Source organism: Cricetulus griseus, chromosome 5 (genome assembly GCF_003668045.3).
Source record: "Cricetulus griseus strain 17A/GY chromosome 5, alternate assembly CriGri-PICRH-1.0, whole genome shotgun sequence".
Classification (NCBI taxonomy): Eukaryota; Metazoa; Chordata; class Mammalia; order Rodentia; family Cricetidae; genus Cricetulus; species Cricetulus griseus.
In genome coordinates, this window is record NC_048598.1 from 100,765,667 (window position 1) to 100,781,922 (window position 16,256).

The 16,256-nt window shown below is 56.9% G+C and overlaps 2 protein-coding genes across 2 annotated transcripts; one reads left to right on the plus strand and one right to left on the minus strand.

The window, feature by feature from the left end:
* Positions 1-9: 9 nt before the first annotated feature.
* Positions 10-9,310, plus strand: Grin3b (glutamate ionotropic receptor NMDA type subunit 3B). The gene is made up of 8 exons (XM_027419444.2): positions 10-554; positions 2,893-3,588; positions 5,157-5,749; positions 5,962-6,994; positions 7,806-7,951; positions 8,034-8,149; positions 8,247-8,398; positions 8,560-9,310. The coding sequence occupies exons 2-8, from the start codon at positions 3,163-3,165 to the stop codon at positions 9,277-9,279; spliced, it is 3,186 nt and encodes a 1,061-aa protein (XP_027275245.2). The 5' UTR covers positions 10-554; positions 2,893-3,162; the 3' UTR covers positions 9,280-9,310.
* Tmem259 (transmembrane protein 259) lies at positions 9,295-11,909 on the minus strand (the record flags this gene model as incomplete). Its single annotated transcript, XM_027419432.2, is given in 9 exon segments — positions 9,295-10,043; positions 10,134-10,233; positions 10,363-10,495; positions 10,567-10,780; positions 10,880-10,980; positions 11,059-11,181; positions 11,275-11,385; positions 11,467-11,566; positions 11,652-11,909. Coding segments are annotated over 9 exon segments (1,575 nt in total), but the record flags the coding sequence as incomplete, so codon positions are not given.
* Positions 11,910-16,256: the final 4,347 nt, after the last annotated feature.

Below are 16,256 nucleotides of genomic sequence, written 5' to 3' on the forward strand. Positions count from 1 at the left end.
TGGGGGCTGACCGTGAAGAGTCAGTCCCTGCTCACTGGGGCCAACCAGGCAGTGACCAACCCCACGTGGGTGTCCAGAGCTCAGTCTCCACATACTTACTGTTCTGGGGCTGCTGCCAACCAGTCTGGAGTTCAGCCCAAACATCCACAGAACCTTCCAGAAAACCACCGTCAACTCTGCCTAACGATCCAGAAAGTCTGTGATATAGCAGAGCTGTCACCGCCGCAGCTCCGGTGGGTGCTGGTGCTAGTGCTGGCCTCACACCGGAACCCCTACCGCTGTGCCCTCTGCCCACTCCCAGACAGCTGGTGGCAAGACATGACCATACCCTGAGGAACGACAACCTCCTACGACATGAATCTTTCCTCAGTTTCCCCACTGAGCTGGCTCGTTTGCATTCTTGGCCCAGATACCCTGACCCTCCCTCCATTCCCTGGCTTGTTCCAGCTGCTCCTGCTCCCTTGGGAGAGGTTTGGGGAGAGGCAGGCACATAGGGACTCTACCAACCATGGGTTCTCAGCACACCAGAGGCCTCTGGAGGTTTCCTGAGACAGGTGAGGAAAGTGACCTGAGGTTTCCTGCCTGGGATTCTGGTTGGGATCAGTGCATGTTTGTGTCGTGGAGCCTTGCATTGCCACGTACTGGGTGCTCACCTGCTATGGCTGGACTGAAAGGCCCACTAGCCCAGGCTAGCCTCAACAGGGATTCCGCTGGCCTAGTCTCCCTAGCACCTGGATGACAAGCGTGCGCCCCACACTGGGCTCTTAGATTTATTCCCTCATCTTCCCCAGCTGATTGGATCTTTGGGGGTCATAAGGACTAAGAATTGTCCTTGGGACTCAGCCATCATAATTACCAGGCTGGTACATGATTCCAGTCTTCAGAGCAGTGGGGCAACCTTGGCCAAGACCCCACAGACATCCTCATGTGCGAGGAGGGAGACAGGGTAGAAGCAAAGGGCAGCACAGCCCATGGGAGAGAAATGGATGCAGCATGGTCCATCCATGAAGTGTGGAGGGACCTTGGGGACACATGCCCAATGAGAAAGCCCTGCACAAAATGCCACAGTGGGAGACTGACATGAAATGGCCAGAACAGGATTCTTGGGGATAAGTTCACACTGTGTGAGGCATCCTTCCCACCCACACCCAAAAAGAAGTCTTGTGTGCGAGTCTTCATTCAGCTGGAGTGGGAGGCCCCACGCTGAATCCTGACAGGCCTGCACTCCAGCTGCCTGGTGTTCAGTGGACCAAACAACCGACATCCAGGAGTGTTTGTAGAATGAGTGCCAGCTAGTATGGACAAGGGCAGATTTCTGAGAACTTTAGCAACATCCAAAGGGATAAGGCTGGTGGCACTTCAGCCTTGGGGAGAGTGTCCAAGTGGTATGGTGGTCCCAGGCAGGAACCCCGAAGGACCCCTAACCTGATGTACCCTGTAGCCCTGGCCAGGTGCCTAGACTGCCTGCCATCCTCAGAGCCAAGCCATCTCATTAAAAGGCAGCTCAAGGTGCAGTCTGTCTTGCTGACATTTTTATTTGGTTAATGGATGTTTTCCCTTTAATGCTGGCTCTGCAAGGAGAATGAGGATGGTGGGGAGTAGATTCATTCATCAGGGCTGAGTGTTCCCGCAGGCCACTGCCCAGCATAGTCTTGGGAGAATGCCATATTTTCCGAGGTCTTGCCTATGAGGACAGACCATAGAGTTCCCAGCAGGAGCCTCCTGGCTGGGGAAGCCTTTGGTCTCTGATCCTACAGCCTACACTCAGGGGATGACAACTGGACCCTGAGTCAGTTGAGTTGGGGGACGAAGACAACTGGGAACTATAGAGTTCTGGAATGGTGAGGAAGGAAGTGTAAGCAATTGCTCAAGCGATTATGGGGGGCCTATGCAAGCCCCTGAGAGGCAGGAGCCACTGAACTGCATCTGCCCTTGTCCTCTCTGAACTGAGGGGCCAGGGAGTCCCTAAATGAGTCAATAGGAAAATGAGTCTGTGGGACTCATGTGGTGTGTGTTCTGGATTTTTCCCAGCAGTACATTTGACATTGGGTTTTGAAGGTTAAAGATGAGTTCTGGAGGACAGGACGATTGCTCTGGTTAGTTCAGATGCTTTTGTAGAGAACTTGACTTTGGTTCCAAGCACCCATGCTGGGTGGCTCATATCCAGCTCCAGGGGACCCAGTGGTCCCTGAGAGCGCTGCCCTCACATGCAAGGACACCCCCCCCCCGCAAAAAAAAAAAAAAAAAAAAAAACGAATCCAAATACCCCGGAAACAGAATTGGGTGGATCTTGAGTTCAAGGGCAGCCTGGTCTAAATACAGAGTTCCAGACTAGTAAGGGTTGTGTAATGAAACCCTCTCAGCCGGGCGTTGGTGGCGCACGCCTTTAATCCCAACACTCGAGAGGCAGAGGCAGGAGGATCTCTGTGAGTTCAAAACCAGCCTGGTCTACAAGAACTAGTTCCAGGACAGTCTCCAAAGCCACAGAGAAACCCTGCCACGAAAAACAAAAACCAAAACGAAAAGAAACCCTCTCAAAATAATAAAAAAACTACTACTATTAATATTTTTGCTTTGTTTTGTTTTGTTTTTTGAGACAGGGGTTCTCTGTGTAGCCCTGGCTGTGCTGTCCTGGAACTCTATAGATCAGGCTGGCCTCAGACTCAGAGATCTGCCTGCCTCAGCCTCCCAAGTGCTGGAATTAAAGGCAAGCGCCAATAATAATAAATATTTTAAAAGAGAACAAAAACCAACAAGATGGCTTGGTGGGTGAAGACAATTGCTGCCAAATCTAAGAACTCCACTTCGATCCGGAGAGACAGACCCCCAAAAGCTGTCTCTCAAATCCAAGATGTAAATACAGGTACTTTATCTTTTTTTTTTTTTTTTAAGTTTGTGATTCAAGATTGTTGCCAGGACTGGAGGGCAGATCTACCTCACAGATTTCCACCAGATGTACCTGCCTCGGTTTCCCCCAGGGTGTACACAGTATTGAGCCGTAGAGACTGCTCGGGGAGGCATCACCCAACCCTGCCCTGCCAGCCACAGCAAACTCAGGCAGCAGCCCAGCTCCTCCTTCAGTGGACGCCAGGACCCGCAGGAAGGACGGGAGCGGGCTGGCCCAGGTGTCCCTCCTTCCCCGCGCACAGTGGCAACTTAGGGATGGAGTGCGTGCGGACTTTGTGGTTGGGCCTGGCGTTGGCGCTGGTGCTGGGGTCCCGGGCGGTGCGCGGTCACCCTCAGCCCTGTGGGGTTGCCACACGCTCCGGGGGCTCCGTGCGCCTGGTTGTGCTCCTGCCCCGCGCGCCTGCCGCCCGCGCCCGCGCCCTGGCCGCCCTGGCCACCCCCGCGCCACGGCTGCTGCACAACGTGAGTCTGGAACTGGTGGCCGTCGCGTCCCCTGCCCGGGACCCTGCGTCGCTGGCCCGAGGTCTGTGCCAGCTCCTGGCACCCCCCGGCGTGGTGGCCTCGGTAGCCTTCCCCGAGGCGCGGCCCGAGCTGCGCCTGCTGCAGTTCCTGGCGGCCGCCACGGAGACCCCAGTGCTGAGCGTCCTGCGGAGGGAGGCGCGCGCGCCCCTCGGAGTCCCGGTACGCGGGGGAGCGTGGGGGACACTGGGGTGCGGGGACGGGAAGCAACCGGGAGCCCCACACTTCTTCAACCAGGGGATGGAGAGGACCCCTGTCCCAGTCCTTCCCTCCTAAGCACGTCTTGGCTAGGAAGGTGCGCCAATGTGCTTTCCCTGGGCTTGAGCAGTGTGGGAAATCCTCCCGGAAGCCCATCTTTCCCTCCCACAGGTCCCTACAGGCTAGGCAATTCCCTAACCCACAGCTCTCTGGTGGCCTCCAGCCCCAGGTCAGCACTGGTCATCCCCATCTCCGCATATCCCATCCTTGATATGTCTTTTTTTTTAATATTTAATGTTTTGAGATAGTCTCTCACTGTGTAGACCAGGCTAGTCCTGAATTCACAGAAATTCACCTGCCTCTACTCCCTGAGTCCTGGGATTAAAGGAATGCAGCATTACACCCAGCTAGGTTGTTTCTTCATACGAGGTCTCTTGTTGCTTCATCCGGGGACCCTGGGACATAGGAGATCTGAGGTCTTCCTCAATAACCTGTCATGAGATTGCATCCACCGAGACCCTAGCCCAAGAGGAAGGCCGGTGACCCATGTTCCTGGACTCCCTGTATCCCCTAAGGCTCCTTGGTCTGGTGGGAGATTGGAAACCCAAGCTAATGACCGCCCCTGCTCTGGGAACTGCACTCATCTGTGCTTCCAGCCTCTGAGCCAGTCCTGCATCCTCTGGGGTTGGCCTTGCTGGCCTCCCTCCACAGAGCTGTGGTATCCTTATGTGTTCCTAAGCACAGTGTCCCTGCCAGGCAGCACCCAGTGGTATTTGGGTGTCTTCCAGGGCTGCTGTGTATTCCAAATGTGAAACACAACCCCCCAAGAACTTTCTGAGTGTGCTGAATACCAACCTGAGCAGGTGGGGTAGAACTAGGTCAGGACTGAAGTGGGGAGGGAGGGGGGGAGGGAGGGAGAGAGAGAGAGAGAGAGAGAAAGAGAGAGGGGGAGGAGAGGAGAGAGAACTGAAGTTTGGGAGAGCTCAAGAGAAATGCAAAGTTCTCCTTGGATAATGTCAAGGTCTATGTAGAGAAGAGACAACAGAGCTGGGCTTTGAAGGATGTATAGGAGTTGATTGGTATATATAGAGAAAGGTATCATAGCTGGTGGAATGCTACATGCAAAAAAAAAAAAAAAAAAAAAAAAAAACCAAAAAAACAAGGGAAAGCTGGGGCTGGGGTTCATTTGGTAAAATTTTTGTCCAGTATGCATAAAGTCCTGGATTCCATCTCAGCATGGCACAACCTGGAAGTAGCAATGCATGCTTGTCATCCCAGGGTTCTGGACATAGAGGCAGGAGGATCATGAGTTCAAGGTTGTCCTTAATTACACTTAGCAAGTTCAAGACCAGCCTGGGGCGGGGGGAGCAGGTACTGGGGAGCCACGGCTGGGTTTAGAGCATGGGTAAGCTGAAGGGGCCAGGATGATTGATGCCCAGCTCTCAAGAGGACACCTTGACAGGGTGGGGTGGAGATGGTGTCGTGAATACAAAGATCACCAGCCAGTCCTGACTGGAACCACCTCTTCCCAGACCCCGTTCCACCTGCAGCTGGACTGGGCCAGTCCTCTGGAAACCATACTGGATGTGCTGGTGTCCCTGTTACAGGCACATGCCTGGGAGGACATTGCTCTAGTACTATGCCGTGTCCGGGACCCTGGTGGCCTTGTGACACTCTGGACTAGCCGTGCTGGCCAGGCCCCAAAGTTCGTGCTGGACCTGAGCCGGCTGGACAGTGGGAATGAGAGCCTTCGGGTTGGACTGGCCCTGCTGGGGTCGCTGGAGGGAGGGGAGAGCCTAGTGCCGGCAGCTGTTCTCCTCGGTTGCAGTGCTGCCCGTGCACATGAGGTTCTGGAGGCTGCGCCACCGGGTCCCCAATGGTTACTGGGCACACCGCTGCCTGCTGAGGCACTGCCCACAGCTGGCCTTCCACCTGGGGTGCTGGCGCTGGGGGAAATCAAACGACCCTCACTGGAAGCTGCCATCCATGACACGGTAGAGCTTGTGGCACGGGCACTCAGCAGCATGGCCCTTGTGCACCCAGAGCATGTCCTGCTTCCAGCTGTGGCCGGCTGTGAGGACCTGAAACCAGGTGGATCTGAGTCATCTGGTCAAACCTTGGTTCGGTGAGTAGGGTCCAGCTTAGGGGAAGGAGGCACTCTGGCATTGTCCCCTGTGTGTCAGGAGGTGGGTGCCCCAGTAGGAACAGAACCTAGACAGTTGGGTGGCTGTACCTCCATCCTCAGGACTAGAGCTCCCATGGATTCCAGGGGATGCTAGCTGAGCAAGGAGCAGGTCTCTCAGAGTTCTGACAATCCCTACCCTTTATATTCCCCAGATTTCTGAGCAACACCTCCTTCCAGGGCCGAACAGGGACTGTGTGGGTGACAGGCTCCTCTCAGGTGCACGTGTCTCGGCACTTCAAGGTGTGGAGCCTGCGCCGAGATCCGCTGGGTGCCCCAGCGTGGGCAACAGTGGGCAGCTGGCAGGATGGACAGCTGGACTTTGAGCCGGGCGCAGCTGCTATCCGTGTCCCATCTCCATCTGGCACCGAGGCACGGCCCAAGCTACGAGTGGTAACTCTGGTGGAACACCCATTTGTGTTCACCAGGGAATCCGATGAAGATGGGCAGTGCCCAGCTGGGCAACTGTGTCTAGATTCAGGCACCAATGACTCAGCCAGGTTGGATGCGCTGTTTGCAGCATTAGCCAATGGTTCAGTACCCCGCTCACTGAGAAGATGTTGTTATGGCTACTGTATTGACCTTCTGGAGCGGCTGGCGGAGGACCTGGCCTTTGATTTTGAGCTCTATATTGTGGGGGATGGCAAATATGGGGCCCTGCGTGATGGGCGCTGGACAGGCCTGGTGGGTGACCTGTTGGCCGGCCGGGCACATATGGCTGTGACCAGCTTCAGTATTAACTCAGCTCGGTCCCAGGTGGTGGATTTCACCAGCCCTTTCTTCTCCACCAGCCTGGGCATCATGGTGCGCACACGAGACACAGCCTCGCCTATCGGGGCCTTCATGTGGCCCTTGCACTGGTCCATGTGGGTGGGTGTTTTTGCTGCCCTGCATCTCACAGCGCTCTTCCTTACCCTGTATGAATGGCGAAGCCCCTACGGACTCACACCTCGTGGCCGCAACCGTGGTACTGTCTTCTCCTACTCCTCTGCACTCAACCTCTGCTATGCCATCCTCTTTGGACGCACTGTGTCCAGCAAGACACCCAAGTGTCCTACCGGACGCTTCCTCATGAACCTCTGGGCAATCTTCTGCCTCCTGGTGCTGTCCAGCTACACGGCCAACCTGGCTGCGGTCATGGTTGGGGACAAGACCTTTGAGGAGCTGTCTGGAATCCATGACCCCAAGGTGGGGGAAAGCTGAGGGGCTAAGGGTTATAGTCAGGGTGGGGTAAGCACTGGGATTGGCAGGAATGGGTGACTACTAACACACTCCCTTCTCTAGTAACTCGCTTAATTGCAGTGCCTGAAATGGATTCCAAGCCCTTGTCCCATGCTCCACCCCTGACCACACCCCAGCCCCTCACTGGGGAATTCTAGGTGGGGCTCCACCCCTGGTTGACACCTCCATTTTTTTTTTCCAGACAGGGTTTCTCTGTGTAGCTTTGGAGGCTGTCCTGGAACTCCCCCTGTAGACCAGGCTGGTCTTGAACTCATAGAGGTCCTCCTGCCTCTGCCTCTGCCTCCCTAGTGCTGGGATTAAAGGTGTGTCCCACCAATACCAGGCTCCAGACACCTCTGTTCTTAAGCACCAGTTCTTTAAAAAACAAAAACTACCCCCACTGCAGGGATGACAGGCACGCTGAAGCCCATGTGGGTTTATTTCACCTTTCATATTTTTGGAGTTCATGGTATTTCTCACAGCTCCTCCCCTCTTTGGGATGTAGCTGGTCAAGTTCTGCGGATATCCTGCTCCAGCCTTGTGCTCCCCTGCAACTAGGTCTGCCCGATGCTCTAGGCACCAAAGTGGTAGATGGCCCCGTGGCCAGGTGAGGACTGCGGGTGGGGAATGAGAGCAGAATTGGCGTGTCTCTGGGGTTCCCAATAGAGCATTTGTAGAGTTGATGGTACTGAATCTGAGCTTAGTGCGAGGTCTCTGCACGATCAAGCAAGCCCTGTTGGGGGGCGCAGGCTGCTGGCTGAGCACTCCTCCTCCGCAGCTGCACCACCCTTCCCAAGGATTCCGCTTCGGCACTGTGTGGGAGAGCAGCGCGGAGGCCTACATCAAGGCGAGCTTTCCTGAGATGCATGCACACATGCGGCGCCACAGCGCACCCACCACTCCACACGGAGTGGCTATGCTCACGTGAGTCTGTGGGGTACTGTGCGGTGTCAGAGGTCTGCCTGCCCCTCAGAGCCTGCTGACCTTGAGCCATCCTGCCCCACAGGAGTGACCCACCCAAGCTCAACGCCTTCATCATGGACAAGTCACTACTGGATTACGAGGTATCCATTGATGCGGACTGCAAGCTGCTCACTGTGGGCAAACCCTTCGCCATTGAGGGTGAGTGCGTAGTGGCGTTGTTCCGGGGATCCCAGACCCCGGCTGTGGGTGCATGCAGCTCTAGTGGAGCCACTTCCCACCGGTTCAACCTCTCCAGGCTACGGCATAGGGCTGCCCCAGAACTCTCCGCTCACCTCCAACCTGTCGGAGTTCATCAGTCGCTATAAGTCCTCAGGCTTCATTGACCTGCTCCACGACAAGTGGTACAAGATGGTACCTTGCGGGAAGCGGGTGTTCGCCGTGACGGAGGTGGGCAGGCGCTCGGGGAACAGGGTGGGGAGCTACCGTGAGCATTCCTGCTTGCCCTACACAGCCCCAGCACCCCTTCCTTCACGAGATTTCCCTGCCTAGCTGCCCTGCCCAGAGGTCCACATCCTGACGCCCTGTGGGGACCTTGCTGCCGTCCACAGACGCTGCAGATGGGGGTCTACCACTTCTCGGGGCTCTTCGTACTGCTGTGCCTCGGGCTGGGCAGCGCACTCCTCAGCTCCCTGGGTGAGCATGTCTTCTACCGCCTGGTGTTGCCACGCATCCGCAGGGGCAACAAGCTGCAGTACTGGCTTCACACGAGCCAGGTGAGTCGACAGGGACAGAGTGGGGTGGGTGGAGCATCCCAGGCGCCCACTGACACACTTGTCTGTGTCTCTAGAAGATCCACCGAGCCCTCAACACCGGGACACCGGTGGGGCAACAGGAGAGGGTGGAGCAGGAGATCAGGTGAGCACGAGGCTGGGAGAGGCAGGGTGGGGTGTGTCACAGGCCAGGCAGGTGGCCAGGTGGGCTGCATGGGGGCACTTCCTTCTCTCTGTCCTAGCGGCCCCGAGGAGGAGCAACTGCGTGCAGCAGAGGGTGCAGGGCGCTGGAGGCGGGTGCGTAGGGCGGTAGAACGAGAGCGAGAGCGGCGCGTGCGTTTCCTGCTGGAAACCAAAGAGGCCAGTGGGGACCCGTGGCTCTGCTCCAACGGGCCTGGGCCGCAAGCCGAGCTGCGGGAGCTGGAGCTGCGCATTGAGGCGGCGCGGGAGCGGCTGCGCACTGCACTGCTGCGGCGCGGGGAGCTGCGTGCCCGACTAGGGGACTGCGCCAGGCTCCGGCCACTGCGCCTGATGCAGGCGCCCCCCACGGAAAGTTGAAGGACCACACAGCTGCGCCGTCCACGACAGTTTATTCTATATACAAACACGACTCTGTACACTGCAATTAAATAGCGTTGAACGTGCGCCCCGCGTCCTGAGCCGCCACCTGCGAGTCGGGCCCGGGCGCTCGGCCCTGCGCGGGCAGGCGTCATGTGGGAGGCACTGGGGAGCACCAGGCGGCCGCGGCCATGAGCCCACCGCACCTTGCCGCCCTGTCCCGGCCGCTTCCAGAACCTTCGCCTTGCCGCCAGCCCCTCTCCCTGCAGACCACTGCTCTCAGGCTCCGGCCGCGGCCCCGCCGGGAGCCGGGCACAGAGTCGGTGCTTTCAGGACCCAGCAGGCGCCAGCGCATCCTCCTGAGGGACCCCGGGGTCGGGGTGCGCGTTGTCCGGGGTGCTGGGGGCCGCTGGCCGCCGCTCCAGCAATGAGGCGCTCAAGCCCGATAGGAAGGACGCGTCCGAGATGATGGCGGCAGTCTCCGCAACCCAGCCTAGGTCACTGCCGGATACTGAGGCGGCAGCACCCAGCGAGCCAGGCCCAGATGCCCCGCCTGCGGGTGAGGAGCTGGAGCTGGGGCCCAGGGCTAGCGGAGGGCCAGGATCGGGGGCGGCAGGGGAGCCAGAGTTGTTGTTGAGGTCGTCAGGCAGTGCCGTGGGGGTTCCGGGGCCCAGCTGAGGTGTCTGCAATAGCATCTCCTGGATGCGGATCTGCTGCAGGATGGCCGGCAACTCATAGTGGTGGAAGAAGTAGATCATGGAATGCTGGGGGGGGGGGCAGGTGAGTGAGGCTGGCTCCATGAAGCCAGCCAGTGGGGGGCGGGGGACGGACAGTGGGGCAGGGGCAGCTCTCACCTGGATGAAGAGCCAGGAGGTGACCAGGGCCAGGCTGCTGTACTGCCCGTTGAAGCGGTAGTGGTAGGCGTAGAAGGCGAAGTGGTACAAGTAGAAGAACCTGCCAGGACAGAGAAGCTACCCTGCCAGACAGGCCCCTCCCCGACCCACCCAGATGCACCCCTGACCCCATTCCCCACCAGAGGCCACCTCCACCCAACCCCTCCTTCCGACCATGCCCCATGCCCACCTCAGCCAGTGCCGCTTGCTGGTGTTGGTGTGGCAGCAGATGGCATCATACTGGTCAGCCAGCCACACGATGAGGATGATGTAGAAGGCCGTGGTGGTGTCATTGAAAAACTCAGACATGATGGCTTCCATTCCTGCGGGGACAGGCGGCAGGGTTGGCGCGGGTGGGGCAGGGCGGGGGCAGGGGCGCAGTGGGGGTCCTCACCGACGAGGGCCAAGATGACGGTCAGCAAGGGTGCTGCGGGGAAGGCGATGGCCATGTTCATCTCCAGCATCTGTAGCAGGTCCACTGCGGGCACAGGGCGGCCGCCCGTGAGGGCCTGGGGAGAGCCCACCCCACCCCCGGCCGGCCAGGACTCACCGATGAAGACGAAGATCTGGTGGTGCGAGTAGCGCAGCAGCATGGACACACTGAGGGTCTGCGGGCGGGCGGGCGGGGTCAGGGAGTGGAGCCCAGGGAGCTGACCCCAGCCCAGAAGGCCCCGCCCCAGGGTCGCCAGCCACTCCCATTCACTCACAAAGATGACCATGATGACAAAGGCGGCTAGATAAGATGTGCGTGCCATCCACATGCTGACAAAGCGGTAGTGCTCCCCAGACACCACATTCCTCAGAAAGCCTGGGGGAGGCAGCTGTGAGCAAAGGGGACCACCATCCTTCCCCACCCCACTTATCCCCTCCACTCCGGGAGCCCCACCCTTGTTCTCCTCATTCTCTGCCAGGCCCTTCACACTGGACATGAGGATGTCATCATAGCCCAGAAACTCGTCCAGCAACAGGCGGCTAAAGCGGTCCCCGAAGCACTGGTCCCGTGTGGGATCTGCAATTGGGTCAATATTGGTCACAGAGGCCAGGGAGCCCTCTGTTTTCCTTGGCCTAGCCCCAGCCTACCAGGGTGACCAGGCTGCCTCACCTAGGGTGACCACCATGACTGGGATGCTCAGGCGCTGGCGCGTGGCCTGTGACAGCCGCAGAAAGCCATATTCCAGTGAGTATTCCACGATATACTCATCCTGCGGCCATACTACAGAGACAGGGACAGAGTGGTCAGCTGGCTCCACTCTCGATATGGCCTTGCCACCCTCCCTGTCTGGCCCCCGCACACCTTTTGTTGGCGTCTCAGGGAATGGGAAGTCCTGGCTGTCGTTCAGGGCATCTGTGCCACCTGGTGGCTTGAACACCTTGGGTTCAATGTCCAACTCAAACTGCAGGCACAAGGGACCAAGATGTGAGTGGGGCCTGCAAGAAGTCCCTGCTGGTCCAGTGGGTGGGTGCCCAGCCCCCGCTCACCTTGATGGAGCTGTTGTTGAACATGTCCATGGTCAGCTCTTCCTCCTCCAGCTCCAGGCCCCCTGGCTCCAGCTCCAGGCCACTAAGGCCACCATCACAGAACTGCAGGACCACTGGCGCCCGGCTCGAGTTGTGGCGCACCTCCACCCGCAGAACGCCCTCCCGTGGCCATCGGTCTCTAACATGCTCCAAGCAGTTGATGGGCGACCGAGAGAAGACAATGTGGATGTACGCCAGCACGAAGAGTACAAACAGGGCCTGGGGGTGCGGTGAGGGCAGTCAGCAGGGCAGAGGGACACCCCTCTCCCAGCCAGGATGGCCCTGGGGGCCGGTGCCTCTTGGGACCCAGCTGACCTAGGAGCCCACTGCAAGGGTTCCTTGTACCACCACCCTCCAGCAGTTTCATGGTCCAGCAGATGCTTCAACTCAAAGCTGCCTTTGAGGACCCCAGCCTCACTGCTGCTCACTGACAGAACCCCTGATCTCACCACCTAAGAATAGCCACTGTCCCCACCAAGGCACCCTCTACCCTGTTCCCAGGACTAACAGGAACCACAAGGACACAGTTGACTTCCCCTTGTGAGGCCCAGGCACCTAAGTAGGATCAAGCTGCCCTACCTGGGGAAATACAGCTTCACCTAGAAAATGATAATGGCCACTCTTGCTGGTAACCCTGGGCCATGCTAGACTGGGGTAGGTGGAATAGGTGGAAGGCAAGACTTCTGCTCAACACCCTGCAGGGTTGAGCATGCCCTGCTAAGACCAACCCAGATCCACATGTTCAAGTATAGGTTAAGAAAAGAAAAAACGAACTGGAATCCAGTTGCAGAGGAGGAGGAATGATGAGCAAAGGGGTCCAGACCAGGCTGGAGAAACCCACAGAAACAGCTGACCTGAACAACGGTGAGCTCTTGGTCCCCAGACTGATAACTGGGAACTGATCCAGACCCCAGGAACGTGGGTGTCAGTGAAGAGACCTCAGAAATCTATGGACCCTCCTGTAGTAGATCAGTACTTATCCCTAGCATAGGAATGGACTTTGGAAGCCCGTTCCACATAGAGGGATACTCCCTGAGCCTAGACACACTGGGGTGGGTCTAGGTCCTATCCCAAAGGATATGATAGACTCTGATGACACCCTATGCCTTACTCTCCCTGGGGAGCAGAAAGGGTGTGGGATAGGTAGGGTTTTAGTTGGGGGGGCAGGGGAGGACGGGAGGGAGAGGGAACAATTTTGTTTCTAATTCAAATAAAAAAATGGAGAAAAAAAAAGGAAAAAACCAAACCATACAGGTTATCAAGATGGCTCAGTTGACATATGTCTTCCAATTAACCTCGAGAACCTGAGTTTCATCCCCAGGATGTGAACACAAAGTGGATGTGAACACAAAGTGGAAGGAGCAACCTGACACCTGCAAGCTGCTCTGATCTCTACATGAATACCATGGGATGCATGCTCCCACATCCACGTGTATTCACACACATACAACATAAAGACAGTTGTGTTGTTTGTTTGTTTTCTGAGGCAGGGAAGTCCTAGCTGACCTGGAACTCAGACATCTACCTGCCTCTGCCTCCTGAATGCTATTAAAGGTGCGTGTCACCATTACCTGGCTACAAATTTTTACTTAATATTACTAACCTCAAATACCCCTATGCTGGAGCAATCATTCAAGGGGTCCCAACCTTGGGGAACAACCTCCCCTTTCTCTACTTAGTGTGTGGGTGACTGTGGGAATTGCCTAACTCAGTGGTTCTCAACCTGTGGGTTGAAATCCCTTGGAAAGAAGGCTTGAACAAGCCCTTCGGTGTCCTCACCTAAGACTACTAGGAAACACAGATATTTTTACATTACGATTAATAACAGTAGCAAAATTAGCTATGAAGTAGCAACAAAATAATGTTATGGTTGGGGTCAGCACAATGTGAGGAAGGTTGAGAACCACTGCTCTAACTCATATAAGGTGGAGTCCAGGGATGTTAGCACCTGCAAACCCCAGGATGTCACATATGTGCCATGCCCTTGGTCTGAAGGGGACCCTGCAACTCTGTGGGCCTGTCTAGGGTAGCCTTCCTTTATGGCCCCTCCTAACACCTTAGCTTCCCACCACATCTCCACTGTCCAGACAGATTCCTGTCTGTCTGCAGATCCATGAGAACTAGGACCCTGGCCTGATAAGATGGGGGTCACTAGGGCCATGACAGTTTTGGACAGCCCTGCATTCCTAATGTGTGCACTCAAATTCCTACACTCTTCAGGGACAAGACTGGACTCCCAAACCCCACTCCCAAGAGACTCCACCACAGCAAACAGAACAGTACTTACCCCACCTGCCGTGAAGCAGCAGTTTAGGGGACATAAGTAACCTAAGGCCAGAACCAGACAAGACCTCCCTGCCCCTCACCCTGGTATGCATCTGCCCAAGACTCCCCCTCTGCAGTCTGATGACAGAGCTGGGTCAACAAAGCACCCAGCCCAACTAATAGTGACCTGGGGGATGCAGAACAGGTAGGGTGGGGGGCCCTGGGGCTGAAAACAAGGCTAAAGTCCTAGCTAGCCACACCTTAAGCTGACACCCAGCACTGTGAACTGTGAGGCTCTCCTGGGGCAAGAAATGGATTTATCAAGTTTCATGAAGTCCGACAACCCCAGGCTGAGACTGGACGAAGCAGCTCCTGTCAGTCAGGCCCTTGATCTACATATTGGGCATCTAGAATCAGAGGGAGGTAGCCACTGGACAGATGGACATATCCTGGATCCTCTCTCCTCACCACAGCTCTTTGGTCACTCCACAAGTCCCCACATGTCACTGAGCTAGTGTCTGGCACCCACTCAGGCCCTGGGGCCACTTCTCCACTCATCTACACACCTGCCACAGAAATAGGCACTGAGCTTGGCCACTCTAGCCTGGTGGGGGCTGCAGGCTACCACCTCCTGCAGATACCTCAGTGCCACCATCAAGGTTCTCAGGACACCTCATACCCTATAAGTAGGTGGGTGTTTCACTGTCACCCTAGTCTGGTGTCTGGAGCTGCTAGTCCATCTGACCAATGCCTGAAGTAGGCATACAACATCAGCCTCAGCCAGGATCTCCAGATCACGGCCCACCCAAGAGCGCCACACAGTGCCTTCTAGCAGTCAGATCTCCACTTAGAGCAGGAATGTGAGCTGGTACCATTACTCCTTGCCCTTCAACACCTGTGATGTGCCTTTTATCCCACAGTGGCCCACACAACACAGCTGCTTTCACAAGCACCTGGGGCCCAGAACTTAGGACTCTCTAGTTTCAGTCTTTGAAGCTGTAAAGTCAGCAGATGGGACACCAAGGGCAGCAAGTCTTCCCTGGACTTCTGCAGGAGCTGATACCTAGGCTAGGGGTGGGGACAGGATGAAGGGTGGAACAGGCTTGGCAGGCCTTGGCCATCGGACACGCCCCCTCTATGAAGGCTGGGAGGAAGTTGGGCAGGCAGGACAGGCAGGAAACAAGCAAAAGGGCTCCCTGAAACCCCAGCAGCCCCAGAAACAAGCTGCCGAATGGCCTGTTTGGCCCAACTAAGAAAGCATGGGGTGGTGGGGCAGGCCTTTAATCCCAGCACTCAGGAGGTAGAGGCAGGTGGATATCTCTGTGAGTACATGGCCACTCTAGTCTACAGTTCCAGGACAGCTAGGGCTGTTACACAGAGAAACCGTGTCTCAAAAAACAAACAAAAAAACATGAGGTCAATTATCATCCAGCAGATCCCTGGCTCTGATCACCCATCTGAGGGCCACCCTCTCTGAGGGTGTAGAAGGCAGGAAGGAAGAGGGTACTGGCTAATCTGCAGACCATGGACTGGAGACTGAGGGGACCCTCACATGGGTCTTGAGCTCATGTCTTAGCAGAAGCCAGTCTCACCTTCACAGGCAATGCCCCCAACATAAGCATATCCACCACCATGCCACACCACACCCAACACCAGATGGCCCGGCCTGCTCCTCTCAGACGGCCGTCATAGGCAAGACGCCCAGTGAGAAACAGCCTGGTGCCCATGCCTCCTGAGCAGCCTTTATGAGTGAGAATCCAGTGCCTCCCAGAGCTCAGCAGGAAGACAGCCAGGACAGGTGCTGGCAACTGGAACTTCTCAACAAGACTGGGGCAGGCAGGAGGCCCCTGGCCAACCATGGGCACTGGCTGTGACTCTGCTGCTGACCCTAGTGAGGTGACCTCACCCAAGAGCCACAAAGGCCCGGCAAGAGCCTGAGAAGCGTGAAGTGACAAAGAAGGACAATGACACTGGGGGGGCAGGGGACTGTGTGGGAATGACAGGTGGGGGGCGGCCTAAAAGCTTGTCCACACTGGAGCCTCAGAGTGGGAGTGACCAGAGAACTGTCCCTAGTGGAAGTTGAGGGCAGAATGGGAGTGACAGGTGGGAGGATGGACCTCGAGTCCAAGGAACTGTCCCGAGAGGTCACTGAGCTCTGGGATTGAGCGGAAAATTTCGGGGCCTAGGCTCCCAGGCTGCAGAGTCAGAGGTCAAAGGACAGTAGGCGGGGCCTAGGAGCTGGGGAAGTGGGGACCAGGGGTTGCACTGGTGGGAAGACTGACAACAGGGTATCCGGGCGTC